A 20338-nucleotide genomic window follows, 5' to 3' on the forward strand; every position below is an offset into this window, starting at 1 on the left:
AGAAATTACTCTTTATATTTTCAGAATGTCATCAATTTAGTCAAATAACATTTGGGAAGTCTAAAAGAACCGCGTGATTAAATTATTTAATCCCATTCGTGTGAGCGGGGGACCAACGGGAAGTCAGCTCAGTCGGCCTGACTAGTGGAAGAACTCTTTGAACAACTTTCATAGGAATGAATGGGGCGCCATATTTGAACGTGATATCCAGTTACTTATACGCCCATGGCAAAGAGCCACAGAGACAGGACCCGGATGTTGCAGGTTGCGTACTCGAAAACATTACATCATCCCTGTAGAGTTGTGGCTTCTCAGGCTGCAACACAAGAGGCATATGTAAGCAAGAACATGGCCTCCCAAATCAGATATATAGCCTGCACATCATGTCACAGATCTGTAATTGGATTGGTAAAAATCTATCTTGCATCCACAGATGTAAGTATGCTCTTCTGTCACATAATGGATGACAGTCTTTTGATTGGGCAGAGTTTGCATATTTAAAGGATTCATGAATCAAAATGTATATATTTTTCACATACATGTAATGTGTGTATGATGTAATGATTAGTTTAATATATGTTGTAATATGGAAAAAGAAAGGTCCCCTATATAAGGTATTGCCTAAACTTCCTTTGTTTTGTTTTTTTGGCCTTAAGATGGTCAAATGTAAGTATATGACGTCTATATAGGCTATACAGTCTGTAAATTAACCATTCAGTGTAAGTTTTTAATTTTAGAATGTAAACTCTCCTTGGTTGCTAAACCCTCAGATTCTCAGAAAAATTACAGAGGATATGACCTAAGTGTTCCAATGGTAGATGCTAACAAGCAATGTTATTAATTACCATGTTATTGTTCTAGCGGTGTTCAGAATTTGGATTAGGATTTTGCAAGCCTACACTGCATACAGCCTGCTACAGTATAGGCCTACACCATTAATCCAAGAAAAATTGAAATTGTAAATGGATGCAGCCTGTTTCAATACACAATACAGGAGTCTATATCCTTGATGCTAAGAAACACTATTGTCTGGTAATGGATATGAGACAACTGGCACTTTACAGACGTTGGTTTATGTTGTTATGATGTTTTATGTCCAAATATGCCTTATGTAATAATAATATTCAGGATTCTGCTGTAGAACCATGTGTCTTTTAATAGAGCCCAGTGTCACGGTCACCTTTTTTTTTTTAGCTTTTCCTGCTTATTCTCGGTTGACCTGCATTATTGCAACATTAGAGGCCATGGACACATGTTTCCATCTCTCTCTTGGTCTTGTGATGCTTTGTGTATTTGTGTATTGCACTGCTGCACATTTTAACATAGTGAGGGGAAGCCTGGCTTATTTTGGTTTTCCATCTCTGTTCTGAAAGAGAACTTAGTTTTGAAACAGCTTTTAGAGAACCAACAAGTTGCTGTGTAACCTGGTGTGGTGGGAGTTCATTGTTGCAAAAAGCTGACAGTTACCACAGAGAAAAAAAGGACAGCTTCTACAACCTCAAGAAGGAAGGAATATTGAGAACTGTTACAAAATGAAAAGCAGGTAGACTGACTGAATTGACCGACCAGTATTAGATAGATACTTTATTGATCCCCAAGGGGAAATTCAAGGTCCCAGTAGCTTAATAACATCACACACAACATTATGACATTATTGATGGATCGACTGACCGACTGACTCATTGATTGATTGATTGATTGATTGATTGAGTGGTAAACCTGCATTACTGGTATATAGTAAAACCATTTTAAAAACTGCGAATGGAAATATGAATTACTAAAGCACAATAACATTAGAAATAAGAAAGGACCTAAATCTAATTTAAGCAGTTTATTTCAGATTAAGTTGTGCTTACATGATGTATATTCCTAAATGATGGGGAATATTCCAGCACAGGAGTGTATGGAGAGGGGAAGAGTGGGCGTGTTAATTGGATCCCAGCAGCTATTTTGGTTGATCAAGTTATGATTTAAAGTGGTGACAAAATAGGGACTAAAATGTATATTACCTCGATAATCCACTGAATCACCCTTATAATCATTTGTTGATCAAAGTTAAAGAAAACAAGTATATGGTACTACCTTCACACCATTAATGTTAATTTATCTCCATGTTCAGCTAGTGCATCTTCCAAAATTGACATGCGCCGAGCTTTGATTTTGAAAATATCCTAGCGGAAGTGACGTCGTTATCCTTTAGCTGCAGTTTTGTTTTGGCTGGATAGTTCTCTTAATACATCCATGCTAGTAGTAGCTACTAAACTTCATCATCATAAATCTATTCATTCATCTTCAACAAATGGCCTGTTGCATTGTATCTGCACTGTGTTGTTTTATAACACTTTATTTACTTATTCACTTGCTGTGTTTTATTTTCGGGGATGCAGACTTTACTCTGCTGTGGGCAAGTCTGTTAGGACACAGGCCAGGTGAGTCAGGTTTCTTATTCTCAAACAAGGTAATGTATCCCAGACGATAAGACGGGGACAGTCATTGACAATGTTTTCATTCCCCGATTAGCCCTTAATGGTATCGTTGCTCAAAGTAAATCGTTAACAGTATAATTAGCTAGCGTTCACGTTTGATCCATGATCATGATCCTCTGAATGGTCTAAAGTTTCAAGGTTAGAGGTTCGTTTAGACTCTAAACGAAGGTTATCTGTAACTGGACAAACGTGTTATGTTGAAGAAAAGATATACTACCGGCCAATATCACCGGATTGTTTCTGCCAAATCTCAATTTAATAATCAATATCGCCTCAAAAATCCAGATTGTGTCAACCGTGGCTATAATTGCTACTGAAAGCATTTTTCTGTTGTGGTCAAGGTGGACCGAGTTAACTATTTATATAGAATTTACCATTTTTGAAATGGTCGTGTCAGTTTTGCAGTTTTGTCTTCACAGTAAATAATTACTGTAGATGTCAAATAAATGTACAATATTGTTGTCCACACAGGTGAACATTGGTCACAACAAAACCCTATTACATTTTTGATTTATGGAGCTCCATATATATATATATCTCGTATAAGCTGTGTTTTGTTAGCTAGATATGACTCTTGCTTCCCGGGAGTTATTATAGCAAAATATATAATACAAAAAAACAAAATATCCACTTTTTATTCTTTTTTTTAAAGGGAGGCTCATGTTGACATAGAGGTGTTTCAGACCCAGCATATGACATGACTTGTTTTTTGTTTACCAGAGAATAAGCTGAAAGGGCTGGTGGTGTGGGTCACTGGAGCCTCCAGTGGTATTGGAGAGGAGCTGGCCCACCAGCTAGCAAGGTGTGGGTCACGTCTCATCCTGTCTGCTCGACGCGAGGATGAGCTGAATAGGGTGAAACGTTGCTGTTTAGGTGAGATCATTTGTTTTGCAGGCTATTATTGTATGGCCTGGCCAAAAGAAAGCCTAAATAAAATTCACTCACTTAAACTGTCAGTGCAGGTGCAACACTGCAGTACAACACAGTAATAATATTGTTAATACTTTGCAATTGTACCTTCATTCAGTCTTACTCAGTTGTAACCAGCTGAATTCTTTCTGTCATTTATTCCTTAAGAGTGCTCCAGCCTCCGGGATGAAGATATTCATGTTCTTCCACTTGATTTGTTGGATAGGACATCACACGAGGAGAAAACAAAAACAGCGATTCAGTACTTTGGACATGTAAGGCCACTGCAATTGTTTTTTATAATACGTTTTCATCAATAGTTTCATTGCAACAAGAACATTTCTATTTGATCAACAACTTAATCGGGTGGAAATGCAGATGACTCTAATTTGTTATTTGTAGCTGGTGGTATCGTTATAATGTTCCTTAAATTAATGTGTAATAATAAAATAAACAAAACAAAAAACTCAGTCACAATATTTAAGTTACTGGTTTTCAGTTACGTAATAGACACCCTCTTTGCCTTGTTTGAAGGACACCATATTCAATCCGTAAACATTTCACTTCACTGTTCTCTTTTCATTTTACTACGTACAGATCTAACTGACCAGGCCAACATATTCTGTCCATGCATTGTAAGTTTTGTACACATTTCCTTTTCAGATTGATGTCTTAATTAACAATGGCGGCCGAAGCCAACGCTCTCTGTGCTTAGAGACCAGTGTTGATGTGTATCAGGCCTTGATGGAGCTCAACTTCCTGGGTACGGTCTCCATCTCCAAGCAGGTGCTGCCTCATATGACGCAGCAAGGCACTGGGAGCATTGTGACTGTCAGCAGCGTAGTCGGCCTTGCTGGGGCACCCCTGGCAACAGGATACTCTGCCAGCAAACATGCTCTTCAGGTGAAGGGAATACAGTTAGTTAACTGTTTGGATCATAGCAACAATAGTCACATACTATTGTTTGTTTTCTCCAACTTGTTTGCCAACAAGTTGTTGACTTAATATTTCACAGAAATACTTATTTTTATCACAAAGAAGCAGGTCTGGATTATCTGCATCTATCCTTAACTTTTATGATTTTGTGAAATAAATACCTTTACAAGTGATTAGCTGTCAAGGCCCATGGAAGTCATGTTGCTGATTGTTACTGTATTTTCTATAGGGGTTCTTTAATTCCCTTCGGACTGAGATGACTGACTTTCCAAACATACTCATCAGCACAGTGTGTCCAGGGCCGGTGCAGTCACAGATTGTCCAAAATGCTTTCACAGAGGAACTGAACAAGGTATTGGTAATAGAGCTGTAGATTTAGAACATAGCAATTTTACCTGTGTGGTATTTGTTTGTGATATGACAGTAGCTATTTCAGTAGTATGTTTTCAGTAACCAGTTTTCCTTCCATTACCTAAGCCTGTGGCAGCAGCTGGTAATCAGGAGCACAAGATGCCAACAAGTCGCTGTGTGCGTTTAATGCTAGTGGGAATTTCCAATGGTGTCAAGGAAATGTGGATTGCACAGCAGCCCTTTCTCCTGTTTTACTACGCCTGGCAGTACGCTCCCACATTTGCCTGGTTCATCACAAACATGTTGGGCCGAAAAAGGGTGCAGAATTTCAAAGCTGGCCTGGTATGTATATCATCTCCTTTTAGGAAATATGCGTACAAAGTCAATATAGTGTGTATTCAACTAAGGCATAGGCTATATTTATCATCATAAAATCTACCTAAAATCAAATATCGCAATGTTTTGTTAAATTGCAGATACGGTCGCCCATTTCCACCGTTATGTGCAGGGGCGGACTGGGACAAAAATTCGTCCCTGGCAATTTCGTCCCTTACCGGCCCAATTTTAGACGGGGACATTATTTGCGCACTTACAGGCTTTCATAATTAAATAATACACACAATTCATAAAACCTTCAAATAAACTACCATGCCACCATCTTAGATAGCTTGCATATTTAAAACATGTTTTTACATACTTAAACACCAAAGTACAAAGACATAGCGGACCAGACACAAGCTTTTATTTTAAAAAGTAGAAGCCCGACGGCACCAGATGGGAGGCTTCAGGATGCAGCCTTACAGTCTTGCATATTTTTGTCAAACTAGTGTGCTTTCTTGCTGAGAATTGGATCAGAAAATTGACACTGTACCACTGTCATGTCTGTCTGGTAAATATGTAGCTGTAGCCGGCCACAGATAAGTTTAGCACAAAGACTGGAAACAGTGAGGAACAGCTAACCAGGCTCTGTCCAAAGGTAACAGCCTACTAACACCTGTGAAGTTTTAATAAACAGGTTAAATCTGGTTTAACCCGCACGAAAATCCAAATTTAAAAACCCAAATTTTAATGTTCAGTGAGGGGTAGGGCGTTCAAATATTTTCAATACCAGTACTATTACCAATACCGTGACTTCGATACCGGTTCCTGGACGATCATTTTTTTGATAACAATTTTAGAAAATCAATTTTAACAAAAAGAAATTACAACATTACGGCACAAACCTTTTTTTAATTTATTTTTCAGCTCTGACCAAGTGAGCCCTGTCTCTGTGCATAACTTAAGAGTTTTTCCTGCATGCCTCTACGACGTGTAATGTTAGACAGCCAATCAGCAGCATTATTAGATCTTGGTAGAAGCATGCTGCAGCTTATTGGCTCACTGACACTAATGCAATTTACTCCTTAGGTATTGAAATTTGGTATTGAATGAGGAGGCATTTTTCGATACAAAGGAGGCAATTTGGTCAGGGCCTAAAAAGTATTGAGTTCAGTACCCAGCCCTAGAGAGGGGTTATGTGATGGACTATTTCTTGGTTCTGAGCAGTTGCCTGGCAACCAGGGGAGACTCCAGGAAGCTCCAGTTGGAACTATTGTTTCAAAATTGGGGGTAGCTATACTGGAAATTTGCTAGGTCACTAAATATATTGAGCCAAAATGAGTGGAAACACCTTTTTGGGTGCACCATGGGTGTACAGGACTTTTAAAACATCCCCTGTACTACTAAAAAAACAATTTCTATATTTAAGATGTATATACACCTGGTCAAATTTAGATAAAAAGGCTCACTTTAGTCAAAAGAGCTCACATGTGATGGGATTAGTTTGTTGTTTCTGTATGTTTGGCCTTGCTATTGCATTCTGTATAGTTGACCTTGCGCCGTTAGACCTGGGACCAGCGGTTTGTGACGGTGTCAAAGGACTTAAAATACTTGAAAAAAGCATAACATGGCAGACACTATACAGAGCTGTGTCTTAACAGCTGGGGGGGCCGCAGCTGTTACTGACCTTGCTTGAGTCTAATAAGAAGAAGACGGTGGCCAGGGTATGACAGTGAGCATGACTACTTCCCTGTGGTGCTGACTGACTGACCAGTGTGCCTGTTGGCCTCTGTTAGACAATGACAGCTGAGGGCTGTGAAGAAAGGTCATGTTCCAACTGGCCAGACATTGGAGCGTCACATGCTCTCTCTCAGGAAGGTCTGTGACATAACATTTTGAGAAAAAAAAAAAATCTATCCAGTGAGTAACAAAATCTATACAGTATTCCTAAACAGTGAAGTCACACTGGGTTAATGCAATGTCACGGTCATGCTTGTGACTAGGGTTGCAAAGGGTGGGTACATTTCTGGAAAGGCAAGTTAAGCTCGTGAATTTTTAAAATGTTGCACAATTTCAATATAGAAATCGTACCTTTTTAAACCTTTTATTTGTGGGAGAAAATATAAAATGTATAGAAATATAAAACAGAAATACTAGGTCTTTTAGCATGTTTTGTTTAAAAGTATTCACAGTCAATTGAATTGTAACCATGCACTGCGTTCAGCAGCACACTCTTCCATCACAGCAAAGTACACGATTAATAACTTAACATGTAGCAAGCGGTTACCATGTGGGATGTAGTTTGATTGAGCATGCTAATTGAGGAGTTTTAATTAATCTATTTCCATTCATTCTTTATTGTAAAATATTTCTTTTATAAGTGAGTTGTTCTCTTTAAACCCCAAGTTTGAAGCAAACAGCCCACTGTGCTAAAGTACCTTTCCCCATTGGTTAACTTGCTAGCTAGCTAGCTAGCTTACTCACCTCATGGCACATTTCACATTGTACAGTATGTATTTGACTAATTGATGGATTTATTTGGCAAATTAATGTGTTTTTGTCTTCAAAGATCGTTCTGTTGATGAAAAAAGGGCTTCAGAGGGTTAATCGACTGTGATTTCCTTTCTTTTAGAAGGGTTTACAATTAGGCCTGCTTATGACATGATAAAAAGTTTGTCTCTATCTGTAAATGACATGATAAATACAGCATGGGCAAATAACCGCTAAATTCCCATGGAAACTTTCCACCTTGAATATTCCCGGAATTTTGCTCCCTACTTGTGACCACCACACATTAACTCCATATTTACAAATTTCACCAGGAAGCAGTACATGTAGATATAGTTTTCATGTTGGAATAAAAATGCTAAACTACAGTAGTAGTCAAACATTGCTAACAGCCAGCCCTTTCTTTTGCAGGATGCGGACTCTGCATATTTCACTAAGCCCAAGACCTCCTGAGAATCACATTGTCAAGGGGAAACACGTTTAGTGTGTTCCTGCTGTTCATCAAGGAAAGTGATATGGGTTTTCCTGTAAAATATGTGTCTTTGCCTCCATCTTGAAGGAAAACATTTGACACAACTGCTTTAAAAGCTCAGAGCTCTCAGGGTCTGATAAAAAAAATTGGTACACATTTATTTCATTATGCTCTCATCTCTAATGTAGAGTTAATCCTATGTTTTAATTTTTTTTTCCAATGTAAAGAGCATCTTCAGATTATATTAACTTCTGGCCGTAAACCTGCATGAATTGATAACATGAGGATTATGGAGTCCATGTAATGTAGCACTAACCTTTTGAATGCCTAATAAAATTTAGTTTGGATCAATTTTCTTCCCAGTCAAGTTTGTTTAGTGACACAACAAAACTGCTTTGCCAAGCTATTTAATTATAAGTATATATACAGGTAAACATATAAAAATCAACAATATGTACAAGAGAATATGGACAAATTCTTCAGTCTAAATTGTAAACAATTGAATTGTAAAGAAAGAATAGCACTAAACACCTTACATATACCGCAAAACCCAAGGCACATCCTTGATATCTTAACAAAACATTACAATTGTCCTGTATTTGTGGACATAAAGGGGGGGGGGGGGGGTTAACCTGAAAAGTATAATAAAACCAGAGGTATTTAGCAGGTGTCATCTAGAGGGAAGGTGAGCAAATTAATTCACTTCCTTTTAAGCACAAACTTTAATAAACAAACCACAAAACGTTTGTGCTTTGGTGGGATTTTTTTTCTTCTTTCATGTGCGGTTCTAGGAAGTAGTCCACATTGTCAGTTCAAATCTGTTAACGGAATTTTACAACTTGTACAGTGGTGATGCCACTGCTTCTTCCTCTGTGGTGCTTTGCTGTAGTTTCCCCATGAATTTCCAAATATACATTAACTTTGAAAAAGGACAATTTGCTGTGGTAGTACCAACTTAAAAGCATACTACTCCGTTGCAGAAGGGGCAGAAGAAGCCACAGGTCAGAGACAGGGGAAGTGAAGGGGGGCTGAGGAGTAAATGGGGTATCCTAGAGGGGGATCAGCTGCCTGGACAGTTAGGTTTCTTAGCATGAAAGGGTGAGCCTGGATGCTGTAACGCTCTTCGTCATCATTTGTAGCATAAAGGAGCTCCCAGGAAAGGTTTGCCCACTGACCTCGCACCCCCTCTCCATTCAGACGGCCTACCTGCACCAGCTGCTCCTGCAGGGACAGGACTCGCCCTGTGTAGGTCCCCTGTGGACAAGGACAGTCAATCATTCAAAAGTAATACACACATTTCACTGAGATTTGCTCTAAATTGCAATTTTACATACCCTCAATTTTATTCTAATGACTGAATATGAATAAGTTGTACGCAAGGTATTAACAGACTTTTATATTTTGTAGCTTAGGCAGGATGTTATAAGGACTGGTGCATGTAATTACCATAGCGAGGTCATGTCCAAGAGAGAATAGGAAGGGTTTCTCCTGAAGGACACTGTCGTGCCAGCCTTTCTCTGTCACTAGGCCAATGTACCAGTCCCTTTCATATTCCTCCAAGGTGCTGAACAATTCCTCAGGGGACTCCATGGGCCCTAGACTTGCTTGATCAAACAGCAGCTTGAAACTGAACCTGAAGGCGAACAAAACCATAGAGGCAGAATTCAATTAAATATACATTTCTTTCTGGCATAAATAATTCCGATCTAGTGATCAGTTACCAAAACCAAGAAACTCTAACCAATCTGCCAATTTTACCTGAAAGCTCTAAGTGCGAGCTGGTAAAGTTCTTTACTTGAGGAGAGCCAGTCAAGTCCTTCCGTCCATGGTATATCTCCACAATAGAGTCTGTAGACGTAACTGGGACTGGTGAAGGCAGACTCTGCTCCCAGTGAGATGAGACATGAAAGTGCAACCTGTGCGTGCAGCTCTTTCAAGGCTTCATCCTCCTTCAGGGCTTTGGTCATGTCCTCTGAGGTCTCGCCCTGCACAGCAGGCCCAAACTGCCCCAAGGTGAACCGAAACCAGTCCTCAGGAAACAAAGGCCTGAGCTGCAGCAAGCGGGATGGTAACAAAGGCGCAGTCCTCCACCCTGTTGGTAGGTTGAACACCTCCGACTGGGGGCAGCTGAAGTTCAGCTGAGGGAGAGCGCCGGCACTCTCTCTGAAGACCTCTGGGTTACAGCCTTTATCCACTGCTGGCATCCCGATGCCCAGACCCAGAGGCTGCAGTGGCTGCAGGGCAGAGAGAGCCATGTTTTCAAAGAGACTGTCCATCTCCACAGAGCCTGGCAGAGAGGCCCCTGTCTGCAGCACTGCATGTCCAGGCTGGGCCTCTGCTGTCACTAATGCCACTGTCCGCCTGGCTGGTTGAGGTCCAAATAAGTCATCCTCATCTGACCAATCCCCAAAGGAGGTCAAACTGGAGCTGTCCTGTCTGAACCTGAGAGAAGACACATTGGATTCCACAATCACAGCCTCGGGTAGCTGGTTACAAGTGGTCTGGGCCAACTGGGAAGACTGGGACTTCCTGCCTCCAACCCCAGGCCCTTCTTCACTGCTCCATAGAAATCCTTTATGCTTCTGCACACAGTATCGGAGGAGCAACCAGACCAGCGCTTTCAGAAAGTCATCCTGAAGTTTCCTCAGGTTATCATGAGAGTCAATTATGCCAGAGAGCACATTTCGGGCATCAGAGTAGACTTGCACTACAAGGGCAGCACAAGGGGTGAGGGCATTCCCCCAGTGCAGGTTAAAGCCCTGGGTGAAACCAAGCCGCTCAGGGCGCTCAAAAGCAGCCTCAAACACCTCATCCACCCTCCGTGCCTCCACTGTGTGGCAAGATGTCTCCTGAAGCTCCAGACCCTGTAACAAACCACACAGCACGATGTAATCTTTCTGTAAATGACTGCAGTGATTCTAAATAGAGTGATCTAAGATGAATCTAAGTGAACAGATGCAGTACCTTAATGTTCACTGTACAGTAGCCATGTCCTCTCTCCAGGATCATTATCCAAACCATACGGTCCTGAAAGCGCCCAAGAAAATGAGAGCCTGGAGCTAAAGAACCTACACGGGGGGAGAGAATCATCAGTCGTCCATGCATTTAACTTGTAAAGAAATGTGATCTGTAAATTGAGGGCAATGAAGTAGAGAAACACAAAATATATGTACATGGTGCACAATTCTTTAATTTTCCATCAGCTGTGTGTACCTCTGCTGACTATGTGGATAACATGGCTACTGGATGAGCTGCAGGGAGACGCGTGCCATCACAGTTGTACAGGAAGGTCATGATACTGTTTTAACTGGCTGACTGCACAGAGATCTAAATATTACATCTTTTCTTAACCTTAGCATTCTATTAGTCTCAGAAGACAGACGTCTGAGCAGATGAGCAAAAATGGCAAGGTGATGGAGGCTTTTGTTTTAAGTTGACTAGTGCTTGCTTGGCTCAAGAATAATGCCATGTCCCATAACGACATCTCAGAATAGTCCCGGCCGCTACCTCATGATGGGAAGTGACAAGCTGGGCAGACTCCTTTCCCGCTCACTGCTCCACGGCCCCCAGTGTGAGCAAAGCAAGAGGACACTACAAACTGCCATCCTTAGACTGCGAGCATCAACCTAACAAGCGCTTATTCTGAATTATACATCACAGCTATAGCACCCCAAGCTCACAAAAAAACAAGATTGAGTGATGACATCATCTCAGCAGCTTTATTCAGTTTTGAATCATGAATAGGGTTGGGGATCATTTGGGGTTTTTCCGATACCGGTGCTAAAACGATACTTTTAAAACGGTGCCAGTGCCTGAACCGATACTTAAAAAATAGGGTAATAGGGATTAGGGTATTTTACAATAACTTTGAATGCACCACGAGACTTACTAGTTGTGTGTCGTTTTTCCGACAATGGCAGCTGCAGACTGCTTAATGTCCCGCTGTTGGAATCCTCCACAGTGAAATACAGACACACTTTACACCGTTTAGCTGTCAGCATTTTAACCGTGTTGAATCCAGCTACAGCTAATGGTAGGCTAACCTGCTGTCAAGTGAAGTGTTAACTAGCGTCACATGCAGCGATGCTCCTGTTGCCTCTAACGTCAGTTTCAGAGCATCAGAGAGCAGCGCAAAAGGCATTTAATTTGCACCGAAATGAAGCACCGAAATCTGCGTTGCAATTCTGTCCGGTAGATACCGGTCGTTTAGGCAACGGTGCCGAATTAGCACTGGGTTTCGGTACCCAACCCTGTAAATAATGATTCTCTACTTGCACCATTTTTTCTCTTGCCCCCTCCTGATCGAGCACAGAACAAAATCCTAGCAGCAGCTCCGTTTGGAGTATTACATGGTTAATGGTGTGGAAACATTTGAATGTAATGAATACAGATCAGAGCTATTTTTTCTGGGTCACTTCACAGGAAGCTGAACTGGATCATGCAAGCTCACATTACTGCCAGCAATTCCTCTGACTATTAAAGCATATGAGGTGATGGTTCAATGCACTTAGATCTGCATACTGACCCATAGGAAAGTTCAGTCACTGCAACTATAGTTAATGTCAAAACACATTGTAGTAAAAATAAGTAAATAAATAACTTTTCAATCTTGTTGGAGCTCTGTAGGCTGGTGTGTGCATTGTTGTATGCTGTAAATAAAATCAGCAAAGAAAAATGATGTAACTGAAAGCAAAATAAAAATTTGTCACACCAAGTTATTTAATTTTAGAGATTGTACTGTAGCTTTTAATGAATCCAATTGGCGAGTTAATGAATTAAAAAATATAAATTCCAAATATCTGAATAATTAATTAATAATTTATTAGTTATTTATTATTATTATACCAAACATTTGTGAGCTATTAAATGATTGGTCAAACAAAACATTTTTTTTTTTATAAAAACAATAATTTGCGGCATTATTTAGATCTGATTATAATGAACACTACAATGGATTATTCAGATAGATTTGCAGATCACATAAATAGGAAACTAAACTAATAAACAGTGTTTACGTAACAGTGTAACACTTGAAAAAGATAAAAAAACGAAGACACTACAGACAGAAGACATATTAAGCATGGACAACTAACCCAGTGACCCTCTTGCAAAGGCCGTCCTCAAAGCAGAGGCCAAACTTCCGCTCATCTGCTGGTAGAAGATTGAGTCCGGGCAAGGGCAGGCGGTACCTACGGGGCCTGGCCAACTGCGCTGAGGCCTGGGGAACCCCACCAGGAAGATAGGCAAGGTGAAGAGGGGCAGCAGAGGGGCAGAGAGCAGGGCAGACAGGGTCACGACCACCAGCAGCAGTGGGCATAGGGAGGCATTCAGAGCCAAGAGGGTTCCAGCCGACTGACGGCGCTGCTTCTTCTCTGTCCAAGATGTCACCAACACAGTCAGGGTGAACTTTAGCTTGGCGAGGAACTGGGTCAGTCTGTCAATCAGGAGGCCCACCTGGATCAGAAACACACAGGCAAACATGAAGAGCACTGATCTACTGAGCCACCATCAGGTCTTATCAGCTGATGTCTGTGAAATATAAGGTTTGTTTGAGTGATTTGTGTGCTTCATTCACTTTTCGTTTTTTAGTTACTTTTTTCTTGTTCAATATCCGCTGGCCAAATCAAATGCAATCTAATACAACAGCTCATTCATAAATTCTACCTTTGCCAGGACAATAATGTGCCGTTTTGATTGGCACTGTCAGAGAGGTATTACTTTAACTATATGTTTATTATTGAGGTGGTAGTTTGCTGTGGTGTTGAACTGGACTGTGTTATATTTAGGTGTTTCTAAAGTTGTGCCCCCCATTTCCAAATAAAAGGAGGGTAAAAATATTGGAAACATTTTAATATAATAACAGTCCGGTACAACACAACCACCTATGACCTAAGTAATAAACATTTAGTTGAATTATCACATCTCTCATTTTTACAGCAGAGTGCCACTTGGCATGTCCGATCACAACTCTGTTTATTTGGTTCCGTCCTACAAACCGGTACTGAAGAGAAACAAGCCGGAACGAAAGTTGGTTCCGGTTTGGTCAGAGGACTCAATCCAGTGTCTACAGGAATGCTACTGCTGTACTGACTGGGATCTATTTAAAAATGAATGTAAGGATATTGATGAGCTTACAGAGACTGTCTCCGCATACATCACCTTCTGTGAGGAGTTAGTCATTCCTAGAAAACTCATTTCCATATATCCAAATAATAAACCTTGGGTCTCCAAATCAGTTAAAAGCAAAATTAATCAACGAAATATTAGCTTCAATCAAGGTAACATGACTCAATATAGAGTATTTCAAAAAATAAGCTAAAAAGGAACTTAAGCTTGCAAAACTTAACTATAAAGACAAAGTTGAGAACATGCTGAGCACAGGCAACTCACATCCTGCATGGGAGGGAGAGAACGCCATGATGGGGATGCAGTCTAAGAAGTGTCCGATTTCCCTCAATGGCATGTCAGATCGTGCCCTCTCAAATGAACTGAACACTTTCTATAATCGTTTTAATACTTATGATTTTAGTGAGGAGTTGTCAGTCTTTAATAACGTTGCCCCTGGGCAGAGCAATGTCCAGGTTGACAGAAACAAGGTCCTGACACTCTTCAGAGGTGTTAAGGAAAGGAAAAGTCCTGGCCCTGACGGCCGTATATTAAAGAACTGTGCTGAGCAGCTGGCAGACATTTTTTGTTTTATTTTCAAAATGTCCTTACATCGCCACACAGTTCCTAACCTTTGGAAAGACTCAATTATTGTCCCGGTGCCTAAAAATAAGGCTCCAGAGTCTTTTAATGACTTTAGGCCTGTGGCACTCACGTCCCTTATTATGAAGACGTTAGAGAAGATTGTGAAAGACGAACTTTTGAACTCTGTACAGGATCTACTAGACCCGCTTCAATTCGCCTACAGACCAAAACGGGGAGTGGAAGATGCAGCATGTACTCTTTTTAACTTGATCTATACCCATCTTGAGGGTGCAAAGAGCTTTGTGAGGCTGCTTTTTATTGATTTTTTTTCAGCTTTTAATTGCATTCAACCACATATTTTGGCAGGGACCTTAAAGAATATTTTTAATATTGATCCTAGTCTTATCTGTTGGCTGATGAACTTTTTAACTGACAGGTCTCAACGCGTGAGAGTGAATAGCATCTTATCCGATGTTCTCTTTTCCTCCACCGGTTCCCCCCAGGGCTGCATCCTCTCCGCGATCTTATTTATTTTATATACAAATGCATGCCAAAGCCAGCACACCAGGCGTCCTATCATTAAGTTCGCTGACTACTCGGTAATAGTGTCGCTGCTGACGCACAACGACCTTGAGTATAGCGCTACCTTAAATGATTTTACAGAGTGGTGCAAGTCGTCTTTTATGAACATTAACGCGGCAAAAACTAAAGAAATGCTGATCGACTTTAGGAAGAATCCCCCCACCCTCTCTCCCACCCTTATTAACGATCAAGCTATCGAAGTAGTGAAACAATACAAATACCTCGGTATTATAATAGACGACAAACTCACCTTCGAGCCTCAAGTTGACGCCATTTGTAAAAAAGTGCATTTTTTTTATCGTAAACTTCACAATTTTAATGTCGATAAGACCTTTATGAGGATGTTTTATTGTTGTTTTATTGAAACTATTCTTTCTTTTGCCTTTGTGAGCTGGTTTGGGTCCCTCACTCTTAAAAACAAAACCAGGCTGCAATACATAACTAAAGTGTGTGGCAAAATTTCCCACAACTCTCTGACTGACTTAAAATCGCTATATGAGACAAAGACCCTGAAGAAGGCCCAGTCAGTCCTGGCTGATATCAGCCACCCCCTGAACAGCTACTTCATGTTGTTGCCGTCTGGCCGCAGATTCTGTCTGCCTAAATGCAGGACAAACAGACACAAAAACTCTTTTGTTCCTGCTGCTATAGGGTTTGTTAATAATTCAATGTGAGACGTGGACTTCTGTGTAGTATGTATCTATTTGTGTCCTCTATTGATAGTGTCTGTTGTTTGTATGGCTTATGTGTTGTTTATGTTGCATTCTATTGCTGCACAACGAATTGCCCCTCGGGGATAATAAAGACTCCTTGACCTACATTGTCCTAAATTTGTGGCAGATCTGTTGTATTGGATTACATAAGAAACTGTATAGGTGTACCTAATAAAGTGGCCATTTTAAATATATTTTATCACCAAGGCTCTGTACTTACCTGAAAAAATTTGCAATATGTTGAAAAAAAACGTGAAAAAATGGTATCAGTACCATTGATGATTAGTCATGTTTAAGTTTTGACAAGATGGTCCCATTATGGGCTAAATGCTTCAGACAAATATGGCGTTTTTCCATTACATGGTTCCTGCTCGACTCGACTAAGGGAAATATTAATGTTGACCTCACCAGAAGAAGCTGAACTCCAGTGCCCAGGTTGTCCCACCCTGGCAGCATTTTGTTTCCAGCTGCCAGCTGCACCAAGACCACCACTACCATTTGCAGCAGAGCATCCTCCGAATTCTGCCACACCTGTACAGCAACAAAGCACAGGCATAAAAATCAAGCAAAACACTTAACTATTAATCACAGTTCATTTTTAAGAAGAAAAAAAAACTGTGGCTCAGGAGATAGAGCGGGCTGTCCACTTATCAGTAGATTGGTGGTTTGATCCCTGGCTCCTCCAGTCTGCATGTTGAAGTGTCTTTGGGCAAAAACTGAACCCCAAATTGCTCCCAAAGGCCGTGCCATCGGTGTGTGATGTGCTCGTAATTGTCATACCTTTCAGTTTTATTTTAAACAAAGTTCTGTGATTTGTGCTGGAAATCTGCCTGTAGTTACTATAAAAAGAAGGTCTTTATTGTAATAAATATTTTCTTAATTTTATGTTCATATTAGATTGTGAGCAAGAGTGAGCGTGACCCTACCACTCTAAAGGCTCGTGTGAATCCCACACTGAGGGAAGCCCTGTGAAGCAGCTGCAGAGATTTGTCCATAGACAGGAAAGCAATCATTGCAAATGGAGACACTGTGAAGTAAAACACACAGTAAGTGCAGGTCAAAAACACATTTACATACAGAGCACTGCTGTTTTCAAACCTGAGAGAGATATTAAGATTGGAGAACATCCAACTTAAAATACACATTATAACAAGCTCACCAAGATGAAGAAGGACTCTTCTGATTGCTGCAGCAATGTATAATCCTCTGTCCCTCTGCTTAAAGGTCTGCACACTGGACATGCCTTTAGGGTACAGGGGATTGAGGAACACCCCCCCAAATACATAGGCCCCCTGGATCTCTCTGAGAGCCCAGCAGAGGCAGAAGAGTACGAGGAGGAGGTAACTAACAGGAGCCTGGGGTCCTGTAACCAAGCTCTGGGACGGAGTTAAACCAAGGAAGTGATGCAATAGCCCTGCCTCTGCCACTGCCACCAGAAACAGGCTCAAATACAGCAGCAGCTCCCTGCAGCCCAGATTCCAGCCAAAATTACTGGGAGGAGGAGGTGGCGACCCCCCTCTGCGAAATCCACGGCCCCCAAACACTGCCCTGGGACCTCTGCAGAGTGTGCCAACTTGGCTGAGGTCCAGGCTCAGCAGAAATCCCGTAGATATGGAAAAGAGAACCACACCCAGTGTTGACGGGATGAAGTAATTACACACAGCCACGCCGGCAGATATCCCAAACATTAACAGCAGCCTGTGGGACAGCGTACACAATAAGTTAGGGCTGATGATACACAGGCTACTGTCACACTTGTCAATAGGATTATTAGAATCTGATGATAACTAGTTTCCCACATAACATATGTGTTTTGCTCAAATTGCTGCTGTAAAAAACACTGAAGCATGTTCTTTCAATGTACCTGAGGTTGCTGGACATGGGCGAGCCTCCTAAGCCAAACACGAGGGCCTGCTCCATGCCCCAGAGGAGCAGGGCATCCAGGGGAGGCAGTATACCTAGCGCCCACAGCAGAGGTAGGAAGAGGAACAGCACATGGAGAACCTGGCTGGCCAGTTGGAGCTCAGGGACAGGGCCTGAGAACCTAAATCAGAGCAAGATATTGAGATTATGTCAGCAAGTACTGTAAATACAATAGCATTCTATATGAGGATATCTCAATTAACTAAACTATTGTGTTGCTGTTGCTTACCTTTCAGCCAAGTCCACAGCAATGAAAATAAAAATGTAGAGGGGCCGGGTGAGTGGGGTGATCTCATAAGTGTCCTGTGCCTGGAAAGTGGCTGTCTCTGTGGCTGTATTTACGATGAGGGAATACTCAGCTATACACAGTGTCACCCAACTCAGGACAAAGACGACCAGGGAAACTCCAATGCTGCCGTAGAGAGCAGTCAGTCTGCCAAGGAACACATACCATGTCCCAAAGCCACAGAGCACCCCAGCTAGTATTGTATGCAGCACCATATTGAGTCCAAACCGCTTCCCTGGGGCAATAAATCGGACTGTCTCTGGGCTGACGCAGTGGTTGAATTCCACTTCCTCTTCATCAACCAGGATGTTGGGCCCACCTAGTATCTCCACTGTGCCACTCCTGTGAGCAGCATACAGTGCCAGGCCCTGGACACCCACTGCAGCCCCGAACATAAGCATACCAGAGAGCACTGTGGCATGGAGCTCCTGAAGCAGCTGCAGCTGGCAGAGCAGAGTACCAATGCCCCCAAAAAGCCATGGTGTCAAAAACAAGACAGCCTGATTGACATACACATATGGTGGGGCACAATAGCCCAACTTGAAGCGTGGACCCCCCAACACTGTCTGAGGGAAGCGCTTCCAGAAGAACTCCTGCTTGTACTCATTAAGAAGGGGCACATCTGGCCCCATTCTGACCATTCCCAAAGGGGTGGCAGGTCATCTCCACACAGCCGAAGGAGGGTGTCCATTCATGGTACCATACACAATGAAGCTGTCTGCAATAAAGCACAACCTCAGTTAGGTAATAGAGAAATAATTATTACCAAACAAACTTGAGATGTCCTAATACAATATATTATCGTCATTGTCATACAACAGTAGTCCCAGTCTGTCCCTCTCATGTAGTAACATTACACAAACTGAAGTTAAATAAGTAGTAAAATAACACAACTTTTAAACTACAATACTATTGCTGCTTGTATTTGGATGATTTTGGAACTTCTGAGAACTCCCAACTCACTTCTTACAGCTGTCATACTATAAACAGAATACTGGGGGGCATTAGAAGGTTCAATTGTAATGAGCACTAATAGATAATATTAACAACAACAACCATATATCCTTGTATTGCTAATATCATTTTATTCCTAAAAAAAATAAATATGTCTGAAAAGCCCAAATCCTTTGACACTAATTTCTGCATCAATCTGATACCATAACGTTGTCAAAGCGTCCTTGAAAGTGATTTGAAGTTTGAGTGAGTTGATATGTTGAAATGTCGTTAGCACCTTATATAATAAGTCTCCATTAATAGTGAATGTTTTAATAAAATAATCGCGAATATCCTTTGGTTTATAATGTATTGTACATAATAACATAGAACCAGTAGCAACAGCTGCAGTTGCCATGAAAACACACCACAGAAACAATAGCTTGTGGATGCGCTAACGTGGGTTAATCCGCTCAAGCTAGTAACGTTAACCGGACATTTCAAATCACAACTCATAACTAAACCAGGTAATTGTCGAGAGGTAAAATGTTTTCTGGACCTCCCTGAGACTGTTCTCATTTTTTTACGTTAGCTAGCTATATAATTGTTAGCTAGCGAAGTCTTTTCAGCTTGACTATCCGTTAGCTTGCTATTACTAACAGGTAAATAACAGCAGGTTGGCAACCTGTGGTGACACTGCTGTGAGACAAACTTACCGTTTGCAGCAGAATAACCAACCGCAGATAGGCTTTGTGTACTTTTTGACGATATAGGTAGTATTATAGGCAAACAGGCGGAAATCGCCAGCATTAACATTAGCTGCGAGCTAACAGCTTGAAAGCCAAGCAACGTCGGACAGACAGATTGTAACCAATAGGAGTGGAGAGAAGAGAAGAGCGCGTCCCCTGATTGGCTTGATAACCATAAGCACCGGCCCCTACACCACTCAACCCCACCCCTGCACACAAGTTGTTAAAACATAAGGGAACACAATATATTTAGAATATAGTACTACTAGGCCTATATGTATGTATACATTCTTATATAATTCTCTATTAATTATTTACAATCCTTTGAGGTTAAGGCAATGGAGAACATTAAAATAAATCCCTAATGGCTGGTTAAGGTTGCTGATCTGGGAAATGAGGCTGTTTGTTATGGGGTTAGAAAAACGCTAAGACTAAGAATTTCTTTGTATTTTTATTATTTACAGTTGCACGTTGGAGGTTTA

General features: G+C 41.2%; 2 protein-coding genes across 3 annotated transcripts; one reads left to right on the forward strand and one right to left on the reverse strand.

The window, feature by feature from the left end:
* Nucleotides 1–2177: 2177 nt before the first annotated feature.
* dhrs7 (dehydrogenase/reductase (SDR family) member 7) lies at nt 2178–8331 on the forward strand. Its single transcript, XM_078276998.1, has 7 exons — nt 2178–2429; nt 3207–3359; nt 3564–3670; nt 4059–4298; nt 4561–4683; nt 4809–5024; nt 7920–8331. Exons 1-7 carry the CDS (start codon nt 2300–2302, stop codon nt 7959–7961), a joined length of 1011 nt encoding a protein of 336 aa, XP_078133124.1. The 5' UTR covers nt 2178–2299; the 3' UTR covers nt 7962–8331.
* Nucleotides 8332–8371: 40 nt separating this feature from the next.
* On the reverse strand, nt 8372–19965 carry pcnx4 (pecanex 4). Of its 2 annotated transcripts, none has more exons than XM_078276997.1 (11): nt 19824–19965; nt 18118–18888; nt 17830–18009; nt 17125–17663; nt 16892–16992; nt 16374–16496; nt 13074–13434; nt 10945–11048; nt 9739–10844; nt 9427–9613; nt 8372–9234 (listed from the first exon to the last, which is right to left on the reverse strand). In XM_078276997.1, exons 2-11 carry the CDS (start codon nt 18813–18815, stop codon nt 8983–8985), a joined length of 3651 nt encoding a protein of 1216 aa, XP_078133123.1. In that variant the 5' UTR covers nt 18816–18888; nt 19824–19965; the 3' UTR covers nt 8372–8982. The 2 variants fall into 2 exon arrangements, with proteins under 2 accessions (XP_078133123.1, XP_078133122.1); XM_078276996.1 differs by having other exon boundaries at nt 18118–18892.
* Between the last annotated feature and the right edge of the window lie 373 nt (nt 19966–20338).

This window comes from Sander vitreus, chromosome 20 (genome assembly GCF_031162955.1).
Source record: "Sander vitreus isolate 19-12246 chromosome 20, sanVit1, whole genome shotgun sequence".
Lineage (NCBI taxonomy): Eukaryota > Metazoa > Chordata > Actinopteri > Perciformes > Percidae > Sander > Sander vitreus.